The 12056-nt window shown below is 45.4% G+C and overlaps 1 protein-coding gene across 1 annotated transcript in view; it reads right to left on the bottom strand.

The window, feature by feature from the left end:
• The window catches only part of znf827 (zinc finger protein 827), a 73493-nt gene that overhangs the window by 34884 nt on the left and 26553 nt on the right, over positions 1-12056 (bottom strand). The window contains 1 exon segment of the mRNA XM_056279769.1: positions 5308-5586. Coding sequence (XP_056135744.1) covers positions 5308-5586 — 279 coding nt within the window.

Raw genomic sequence — 12056 nt, 5'->3', positions numbered from 1 at the left:
ACAGCCCTCTCCATCTACCACCCCCGCTGTTGCCATGGCAATGAACGGTACTGCACTTTGAGGACTGTGTGAGGGGGCAGAGGGAGCCAAAGGACGGACGAAATGCTGCAGCATCTTTCCCTCGCCTAGGTCAATCTCGTAGAGCTAGTCTAACTGATATAGGGTAATAAACATTAGCCACACCGCTCGTGGCCTAAACAGTTTAACAGGATAGCGTTAATGCAGGTGGGGATGGCAAAGACAGAAAAAAAAGAGGAGGGGAAGAGAGAGAGAGAGACTGGGGGGGGGGGGTAAGGGAGAGAGGAAACAGAACAAAGGCAGGGACAGTACAGTGGAGTAATTGCACACTTCCCATATCTCTGTTAAACACACATACCCTGACCAGTGTCATAAGCACATGTCCTAATCTTTGTCTTTATCAAACACACACACAAACACATACAAAACTTCCATATACATGCATGCGTGCACACACACACACACAGACACACACAGACACACACACAAACACAGTACAAAACTTCCATACACACACACACACACACACACACACACACACACGCGCGCGCGCGCACACGCGCACACACAGAGGAACGTGACCTAGGGGCAGGCAGTGGAGCAGCGCACATGTACTACCGCAGCATTCCCGGCCAGCATGAGTCACTCTGAACACCAGCCGACCCAGAGAGAACAATGGTAACTGGTGTGTTAGATGTCTGTCAAGCACACACACAGGCGCAGGATCAGGGGCTGTGGATAGAACAATGCCCCGCTGCACCCACCTTAGATTGCCATTCACTGCATGTGCACAACACACATGGATGCACATACACATGCAAACCCTTGAACACAAATTTTCCAAGCTCAACCTGTTAATTTGTTGATCGCACAGTTTCAAAACACTGACCAGTAAAATTTCCTAATCCAAAGCAGGTAGATTTTTTTTTTTCATCACCGAGTTAAAAGGTGTTTCAGGTGACCTACTAGACAAGATAATTCTGGGCTGGGCATCATCTCAGGTATAGAGATCAAATTGCATACAAGAGGAATCTTTCATTATGTTCAAACAGGAAATCTGAGATGAGTAAAGCTGAGCCAAGCCACCGTCCACCCTACCCGTCAACCCCCACCACACTAACGTTACATTTAATCTGGAAATATTTAGAGTTTATCCTGGACATCTTGTATTTTTTTTCCAGCTAGCCCCAACTGCATGCAGTGATGCATACTTGAGCAAATTACACCTAAGAGATACACACTTCAGTAGCCCACAATGGAGAAACACCTGTCTGTAACACACTCGAACTGGACCTGGCATCTGATAATGTTTTAGATAGATTCTAAAACAAGTAGTGACTTTAAATGCCAGTTAACAGTGATGAAAATAAATGACTGTAATTAAATATACAAAAATAAAAACAACAATAATATTCATATCATAATAAGTGCCATGTAAGCTTTAACACCACAAACATTTTAGCCCCTACCTGAAGATTTGTTATCAACTTCAAACTAGCTAGAAACAGATCCTAAACAGTCAGGTTCATTCATGAAGTCCAAGAAGATGATGGAGAATGGTTTCTAATGGACAAAAAGGTTCCAGGACAGGCTGTTAGTCAACTCTGTATTGTCTCATCATCTGCCACGAACAGGTAGGCGAGGCAGAGTTGGGTTGTGTTTCAGCTGCGATGTTGCAAACAGATAGCCCTAGTGTCAATCAATTGGCCATGTTTAGGTGAGGAACTTACAAAACAAGATTGACTACACAACACGTAAAAAAAAAAGGGGAAAAAAAACCTTATCTTTTCCCTGTTGTCAATATGTCACCAAAACTTAGGATGGCAAAAATATCAAAAAGAGAGAGAGAATGGAGAGAAAATGTAAGGTCGAGACAAGAGTGACCTGTATTTTGTCACTGGGACACACAGCGACTTTGCAGCCAAAATCTGGAGCAGAGGCCTCAGAGAAACAAAGACCATCTCACCAGATGAGCTTTTTCCACAGGTAACCTTTGCTCACCCTTGAAAAGCCCTCAATTTCAGATTTGTGAGGGCAGCCATGGCAGAAAAACAACAGAATCCTTTTATGGTGGTCAGCAGCATAACCTTTGGCCTACAACTGTCTTTCTGAGCCACTATTGGCTGATGCGAGACACCAAGAGACCATCTGCATGGACAGCAAGGAGAAATATCAATAAAACATTAAATAGCTTGACCTTATACACCCCCTCCAAAAACCATTCTTTATATATTAACCACATTGCTTTACATCACTGGTGTACTTAAGACTGTAGCACATCCACAAATATCTAAATCATGAATTGCACTTTTGCAGTTGCTCATTTTGTAGGCTTAAGTTGGGTATACTGTCCTGAGGAAAAGTGATATAGTGCATTGCATTTTAAATCTTCACCATAGTGACAGTGATTCTGCAGCACCGTTCTCCTGTTCTGGGAACTTTTTTCATCAACTGCAAACCCTTCTACTCCCCCCTTGAGTTCACTTCATTCATTCTGGCCGGTGTTTACATTCCACCACAGGTCGACATGCAGGAGGCACAGCGCATGCTCATCAACCAGATACTGTGTGTGGAGCGGACAAATCCAAACCCTTTCGTTATTGTCCATGGCAACTTTAACAAAGGGAATCTCAGCCATGACCCACCTAAATACTGTCAGCTGATAAAGAGCCTGACCAGGGAGGAGAACACTTAAGATCACTGTTACACTACAATCAACAGTGCCTATCACGCGGTCCCCCGCACTACACTTGGACACTCTGATCATGTCATGGTCCACCTGATTCCAGCATACAGGCAGAAATCAAAACTCTCTAAACCTGTTGTGAGGACATCTAAGAAGTGGACCAGTGAAGCTATGGAGGATCTTCGCACATGCTTGGACTATACTGACTGGGATGTTTTCAGGTCTGCCACCAACAGTCTGGCAGAGTACACTGAGGTTGTGACATCTTACATCAGCTTCTGTGAGGACAGCTGTGTACCATCACGCACCAAGGTTATTTACAACAATGACAAACCCTGGTTTACAACTAAACTCAGACGACAAGCTTAGGTTGGTAAAGGAGGAAACGTTTAGGAGTGGGGACAAGGTCTGGTTTAAAAAGAGTCTAAATACAGGTTTAGCAAGGCTGTAAGAGATGCCAAACGACTGTACTCTGAGAGGCTTCAACAGCAGATCCCAGAAAACAACTCGGCCTCTGTCTGGAAGGGCCTCAGACAGATCAACTACAAACCAAAAGCCCCCCACTCCACTAATGACTTACACCTGGCAAACAATCTGAATTTCTATTGTTGATTTGAAAGACATTGGGACAGGCCTGACACCATCCTCCGTGACTCCATCCACCAGCACCTCCTCCCCTGCCTCAGCAGGAGTCCGGGCCTCTCCAAAACTGCCCACCTTAGAGGCCCCCTCCTCCCCTACCACAAGGACAACTTTCTCCATCCTGGAAGGGGATGTTAACAGGCTGTTCAAGAGACAGAACCCCCGCAAAGCAGCTGGACCAGACTCTGTCTCTCCCTCCACCCTGAAGTACTGTGCTGATCAGCTGTCTCCGGCGTTCACAGACATTTTTAACACCTCACTGAAGACATGCCATGTACCAACCTGCTTCAAGACCTCCACCATCATCCATGACCCCTGAAAACCAAGGACCACAGGACTCAATGACTACAGACCCGTCGGCCTGACCTCTGTGGAAGTCTTTTGAGCACCTTGTTCTGTCCCACCCTAAAGCTATCCCTGACCCACTCCTGGGCTCCCTGCAGTTCGCCTACACAGCCAACGGGTCTGTGGACGATGCAGTAAACACAGCACTCCATTCCAACCTCCAGCACCTGGACCCTGCAGGAACCTATGCCAGCTTCAACACCATCATCCCGGCTCTGTAGGACAAACTCTCCTGTTGCACGTGCCTGACTCCAACTGCAGGTGGATCACCGACTTCCTATCTGAGAGGAAGCAGCACGTGAAGCTGGGAAAACATATCTCTGACTCCAGAACCATCAGCACCAGTTCCCCTCAGGCTGTGTCCTTTCCTCTCTACTCTTCTCCCTGTATATGAACAGCTGCACCTCCAGTCAACAGCCAGTCAAGCTCCCGAAGTTTCCTGACGACACCATACTTACTAGGCTCACCTCTGGTGGGGATGAGTCCGCCTACAAGTGGGAGACTGACCACCTGGTGTCCTGGTGCAGCCAAAACAACTTGGAGCTCAGTGCTCAAAGACAGTTGAGATGGTTGTGGACTTCAGAAAATACCCAGCCCCACCCACCCCCATCACCCTGTGTGGCTCCCCATTCAACACTGTGGAATCCTTCCCCTTCCTGGGCACCATCATCATCCAGGTCCCCAATCCCTCACCAAGAAGGCACAGCAGAGGATGTACTTCCTGCGGCAGGTGAAAAAATTCAACCTGCCAAAGCCAATGATGGTGCACTTTTAAGATGGCCATCATTGAGTCCATCCTCAATGCCTCCATTGCTACCTGGTATGCTGCTGCCACTGCCAAGGACAAGGGCAGACTGCAGCATATCATTCGCTCTGCTGAGAGGGTGATTGGCTGCAACCTGCCGTCCCTCCATGACCTGCACACCTCCAGGACATTGAGGTGAGCAGGAAAGATCATGGCCGACCCTTCCAACCCAGGCCATGATCTCTTCAAAACACTCCCCTCTGGCAAGAGGCTAAGGTCTAAAAAAACCAGAACCTCGTGCCACAAGAACAGCTTCTTCCCTACAGCATTCAGCCTTTCTAACAAGCCCCCAGACACCCACAGATCCTGACACTGCTGCCCTCTCACCCCTTTTTTATCTTTCCTACTGTGTTCTCTGTATATGGACACCTTGCATAAAACCTGCACTACCCTGTAAATAACTTGGCAATAAATAAAATTCTGATTAGCAGCCAAATGAAGAAAAAGAAAGCAAGTGGTGGTGAGTTTGATGAGGCAAAGTTACTATAGATAGCAAGCTCATAGCACAACAATCTCATAAAATACATTTACCAAAAGATACTACAACACTGATAGTCAAAATCCAGGTTCAACAATGGGGTTTTTTGACAGAGGTAAGGGTGCTGAAATTACAAAACTGGCTGCTGTGTTTCATTTTGAATAGCTCTCTGGGACTAAGAGTCCATGGCAATTACCACGGATCCCTATAAGTGTCAGTAAGCTAAACAAAAAAGACTAACTTTATTTTAAAATGTAAAAAGATTTGTGGCTTGTTGTGTATATGTCATGCCCATAACCCCACCTTGTAGAGACACACATAAACAAGCCCTACCTGACAGCTTTATCAGCAGCTCAGAAGCCACCTTAACATTGATGTCCTGGCTCAACAGGCTGTTCTTAGCCATGGGGCTCCCCTCCCTGGGTTTGAGTGGACCTGGGCGCTCTGTGGCTCCAACAGCCCCCTTTGGTCCATCCTGGCAAAGGATGGCAGGGAAGCTTGGCTGACCTTGGCTTTGGGACTGGGAGGCAGGCCTTGGGCTGAGGGCTTCCTCGGCTTGGGGCTCCTCCTTCAGGTGGAATGGAGACTTTAGAGCCTCCCTCTGATTGGCCGCTGGGGTAAGAAGAAAAGGAAAGAGAAGATATGCAAAGAAGTAAAAGAGTAGGAATGAGGAGAGAGTGAAGGTAGGGGAAAACTCCCATGAGCACATTGTTTAATATTTTGTGGACTCTGTCAAATATTCAACACTTTGGAGAAGAGCTTGGTCTAACAGTATTAGGTTCATGTGGTGATTGATGAATTCAACCCAAATATATCAGGCTCACTGGAAGTCATGCAGTGACTACAGATCCTCTCTAGCTTGGCATCGGGTGTGCAGAACTGTAAAGCAACTTAACTCAAATAATGTATGCAGCACAGAATCAGCAACATCCGAGTTTTACGAATATTGTATGACAACTGCACTGGCCTTTTATGATGATCATGTATGCCTAATTTGAGCACTAGCTGTCATATCTGTGATAATGAACACTAGCACATTGTCTTTGATACCTAGTGTTTGTTTAAAATGATCATCCAATACATAAATGACATGCAGACAAATCTGTTTTCAGGCTGCAGAAATAAAAGCCATTACAGTCACTTGTGAACACTATATTACTAGATTAAGCTAAATATACAGCAACATAACAGTATAAAAAATGCAATAGAAAAACATTGATACCACATACAAAACAGCGATACCACATATAAAACAGGTTTCGGCTCATGGTCAGAAGTGAATTTGGTTTTTCCACACGTTAGACTATCAATTCAACAAAAATCATGTTGGGAAACAACGGGCCAGCACAGATGGTAAGACATCATGACTGAGTCCCTCTGCCTCCAGGTCTACAAGGCATCCACCACCAACCTGCCACTCCTTCCTCAACTTCCTCTTCACTATTCTTCACTGGATTTCTCTGTCATTTCTGTACAATTTGTGCTAAACTCAGTTCAAATTATGATTAGATTCCTAGTCCTCGCTTTCCCTCTGCCAATGTCTCAATCCTCCGCAGACATTAAGAACATGAAATAATTCCTGTAATTCTGTAGGAGGTGATAGTAATCAGCTGAAGTTATAACTTCTATCAGAGCAGCACATAGACTAGGTTAGGGAATGAACCATCAGGCAGATCCCTCTGCCCTAAGTCATCTGCAGGAGAAACTGGGCCACATCTAATCCGCCTTAAATGAATTATTAATTATCAGACATGAAACAACTTCCACTAACTGCCAAGAGCAAGTCCAGTGCCTGTCTTTATGCCTACTGCCACTTCATACTACACTTCAGTAAAAGGGTGAGGGAAAACAATAGATGTTAGCTCAAAAATGTCTTGTGGCGAGTAGGGGTGAACAATATATTGAATATTTAAGATATATTCACAATGATTTTGTTGTAAATATAAAAGTAGGTGACACTGTGAACATCACGGTGATCTTAATGCGCCTCACATGTGGTCAATTAAGCTTCCTGAAGACCCAGGGTCTCATTTATAAAACAGTGCGTAGGAGCTTTACTAAAAGTGTACATGCGAACAAAAGCCGAAAATGGCGCCAAAATCAGACATAAATGTGAGAGGCATCATTATACAATCTGGCTTCAATTCCCCACCTCACCATTTGCGTTTATGTACAGGTGCGCACATTCTCCCGTCCGGTTTGTTTTTATAGATCACAAATTTTGCGTGAGGAAGTGGCGTACGCCTCTTTCAGGCTCCGTTTTGTGCATACACAACTTTTATAATTGAGACCCCTGGTCAGTTGCAATCCTCCTGTAATGTAACCCCCCTCGGTGTCTCACGAGTATGAGACAGTTGGTAGAGTACTAATCTTGCGTGGCATCCCATCAAGCACAGTGAGGGTTTGCCAATAAGCTGTTTTGTGTAACAAAATGTGAATAACAAGGCTACCTGACGTTGTTATTCGAATAAGAAAAAGCAAAACTGAATCTTTTGCCGATAAGGCAAAAGATTCAGTTTTCACATTCACAGGTTGTCTTTCAGTAATGACAGCGGTGGACACAAGACACACAGAGAACTGCTCAGTGTTATGGCTGCTAATGGAGCATCATCTCCAAAACATATATATACCCAGGTAATGTTGAAAATCATTAACTGCTTCCCTTGAAGACCATCGATCCCAGATATCATTTACTAACTCATAAATGCTTTATTCAGGAAGCGCTCCCAAAACTGTACATTCACGTTCAAAAACAGTCTGAAAATTTTTCTTTGTCTTAAATTATTTTTATGCCATTTAGCCAGTATGCATTAAGGTAATTAATTAAATCAATCAATTAAAACAAGACGTAAGTTTGCATATCTGAGTGAACGTAATGAAGGCGGTTTAGTCTAAATTGTGCTTCTGACTGTAAGAAATGAATAATTCTCTCTGTTGACACACACTATAGCACTCTTTGAACTGCAGGTAGAGGTCAAACCATTTTTTTTTGGAGTAATTCACTGTGACAGGCACATGTCTACATTTAAGTCAGAGAGGGAATGAACACCAATCCCAAGAAGCATGCTTTTAAAGCTAGTCCGTGACTGATCCAGTTCTGTCATTCCCCTAAAATCTTGTTTTCTTTCCCTACTTCTTCTGAAGTGAAATTACCTTTGTTTTTGCATTACATCTTTTGTCTTTTGCATGAGCAGCCCACCAAAGGAAATTCCTTTTTAATCTACTTGGTAAGTAAAAAAAAAGATTTGGATTATTCTGATCAGGAATCGGGATCAGGAACAATTTATTATCATTTCTTACATGCACTTGCATATGCAAAGAAATGAAATTTCATTGATAGATTGTCCCAGCAAATTGCAGGTAAACAATGAAGTACTGGAGATCCTCCTCTGAGATTCTTGAGTTTTATTCATGACAATGGACTTTTTCAAAACCCTCTTCTCTCTCTCTCTCTCTCTCTCTCTCTCTCTCACACACACACACACACACACACACACACACACACACACACACACACACACACACACACACACACACACACACACACACACACACACACACACACACACACACACACAGACACACACACATTGGTATTTCTACAGTTGTGGGGACCCCACATTGACTACATTCATTCCCTAGCCCCTAACCTTAGCCATCAGCACCAAGTGCCTAAACTTAAGCCTCACCCTAACCTTAACCTAATAATAAGTCTAACCTTAACCTTGACTCTAAGTTATAGCCCTAGAATAGATCCCTGAAGTAGTGAGGACCACCTGTAATATCCTCACAAACCCAGTTTGTCCTCATGAGAAAGATGGGCCGTCAAAGGTCGGACCTCACGAGTATAGCAATGCGTGGGTGTGCGGGCACACACACACACACACACACACACACACACACACACACACACACACACACACACACACACACACATAGCTCAGATATAAGAGAGAGGCTATCACTCTTGGGCTGAATGCTGTCCAGTCTCCTCCGGCCCCAGCAGAGATCTGCTCCACTCCTCACCCTGCCATCTCACCTAACATCTCTTACCGCCATAGGCCTGCTGCCCCCTGCCCGCATCATCAATCTGTGCTGGCTCCAGTTCTTCTGATTAATGATGATCTACACTGGAGGGATACAGGGCTCTGAGACAGGGGATAAGGGGCAAGAGAAGGGGACAGATGCTGGTGTTTTGACCACCCATGCAGTGCTACAATGCCACACCATGGCATGCTAGGGCTCAAGTTCAAGAGGGCAGGGGAAGGAGGGTGGAGGAGGGGGCAGTAACCTTCAAGTTAGGGGGCAGTAGCACAGGGTTGCACATGGCACCAGCTGGAAATGTCACACCGTCAGATATCAGCGGGCAAGCTAAGTATAACCTGGTCAGCACCTGGAAGGACGTCCTCTAATTAGAACCGTGTTGGGCCATGTCGGATCACACAGCAACAGCGCACTTGGCCACCGCCACCTTACATAGAGGGAAAAAAAAACACTGACGCGTTTGCACAGACATGCAGGTATGTCTCCAGAATAAAATCTGGACTTTCTGCAGTCACACACACAATAGGCATATGTGCTGAACACACATGTAGGCAATATGCTGTATACATGCTGTATCATACTGCACACAAGTGATGTGTAGCATGTAAGCCAATAGGAGGAAAAGACCCTCACAAACTTAAGCTCGCACATCCTTCTGCTCGGTGGCTTCACGAAAACAAAAAACAACCCCAGGATGTGCACTCAAAAACCAAGTCACTTCGCTCCAATGATCATTTGATTTGCCACTATAAATAGAGTATTTCTACTCTGAATCTATGTTACAGAGCCCGCTGAATTATTTAGTAGCCTAATCCAATGGGAAAGTTTTTATTCCTCCAGGCAGACTGCTCACTAACAAAGTACACCACGGTATCAGCAGGAACAATTTGACTTACATTGCAGAGCTTCAGTCTGACAGAATTTCTCAATGAGTATATCTTCATGTGCTCTCACTTTTGTACATCTGACTGTAAAATAGGGGGGGGGGGGCACGGATCTGAGGAGGAAAATGTTCATCTCGTGATCGGGCATCTATGTTTTGAGCTTCCCAGCTGTGTGAATATGTAACCTAAACGACGTCAGCAGTCTGCGTGTAGAATTTTCGAGCTGGTTCTGGCCCAGGGCTGACGATGCCATCAGCTTGTCTTTATGTCCTAACACTCTGCCAACACCTGCCACCAGCGCTCCTTCCAGCTCTCTCTCCCTCTCCTCATCCATATCACTGCCAGGTGCTTGTCCACTTCGCCTCACCTCTCGCTCCATGGCCTGGGCCGCCGTCAAATAACTTCATTAGCTTTCCACCTCTGTCACACCGGTCTGCTCCCCCCTAACAATTGGCTGCAGTTTTCTCCAGGAGAAAAAAAAAAAACAAGGCTACATGGGCAGGTTGAGAACCCAACAATAGCTGACAGTGTGCTGGACACCAGACAGCGATACTGATGGCTGCAGTGGGGATGTATGGACGAGAGGTCACACATAAAAGGCTGCCTGTGCCCGCTCATCCAGAACTGGAATGCCTGGGACATTCAAATTAATGCTAGATGTTAAAGAGGGGAGAAAGGAAAACTAAAAACTAGACACGACAAGTTTTTAAAACCACTATACGTTATATATGATATGGTTTATAATGACCATTCAGACTGGGCCATAAGCAAATATATAATTTAAACATACTGTTGACTGTAAATGCTGATGTGATCTCCCAAATACATGGCCCCAACATTTGGCCTGTGGTTTATTGCCGCGGAGTAAATGCGTTGTGTGGTAGATTCTCTCTTAGGATTAGATAAATAAGACAAGTAGAGAAGCATCGTGACAGATATGACACCTCCCACAACCCCCTGCATGCCAATTATTCGCACCCGGTCGGGGTCAAGCTTGTTGTCCCCATGTCACCACAGCAGGGGTTGGGGTGGCGTTTTGAGGGTTTGCAGTGCCCACTGTCATTATTAACTCTGGGTCCACTGGGCACGGGGTAGGGGCTGTGCATTTCAAAGTGCCTTGGTGGCTTTCATCTCTGAATCAAAATGTGGATCACACTGCATAGCTGACAGTTGTGTCAGCATGCAAGGATGAAAATCAAAGGGGATCGGTCCAACACCCAGTGGAGAGTAGGCCAATGCAAAAAATGATATGCTTATTATGTCAGAGGTCAGAAAGAGTTCACTAGCTTTTTATGCCCAGGGAACTCAGATGCATCTCCCTCACCGCCACTTCCTACGTCTCCCTCACTCACTGTCAACTTATCTGGCTCTTTATTTTAAAAATCTTTTCATATACCCTCTCTCCACCCCCCGCTTCCCTCCCTCCTGTTTCTGCCCTCTCTGTTCTCTCTCTCCCCCTTCCCTCTTCCTCCCACTATCACAGGCCTTCTGGGATTGTGGCTCCGAGACAGCAAGTGTAAAAGCAGGAAGGATGAGCTGCTCATGTACACACTCAATCTGGGTTGGCAGGGAGGTCAAAAGAAATAGAGTCTAGAGGTCCCAGGGGGAACTTTCTCACCTCTCCCTCCCTGTCTGCTTTTATGGCACGGCCCAGTCTTGCAAAGATCTGAGCCTAGCTCTCCTAAAGTCTGTACTCCTCTCTCTTTTACCCCACCCACCAACGAAGACAGAACTCTGTGATCAAAAGAACTAGTGTTCATTAAAACCTATCATCACTCATTCAAGTTCACCATCTTCTCATCCTCTCTTTTGAAATCCTCTCTCATTCTCCTTGAGCAATGCCCTGACTAAGATGTCCGCCACTTGACACTGGGCTGACATTGTGAGGAGCCATCTTGGTTCCTCGGGGAGTTGCCAGAGCTTGATTGTGCAGTCTGGGAGTGGAGTGCAACTGGCACCCGGGGGGCATCCATGTGGAGGCAGGGTGCATGAAATCGAGGGGGAGTTAACTAAGCTGGCCTCGTCCCTACGCATCCTAGTGGGGTCACAGAATGGTGCTGAGGGCGCTAATCATTTCAAATTATGAATTCCTTTTTAATTATGAATTATGCATGAATTTTTAATTAATCTAATGTTCCCAGGGTTTTTCCTCCC

The sequence above is a fragment of the Lampris incognitus genome, chromosome 5 (genome assembly GCF_029633865.1).
Source record: "Lampris incognitus isolate fLamInc1 chromosome 5, fLamInc1.hap2, whole genome shotgun sequence".
Lineage (NCBI taxonomy): Eukaryota > Metazoa > Chordata > Actinopteri > Lampriformes > Lampridae > Lampris > Lampris incognitus.
Note: the sequence above shows the minus strand (reverse complement) of the source record. Positions and strands in the feature narration are given on the sequence as shown.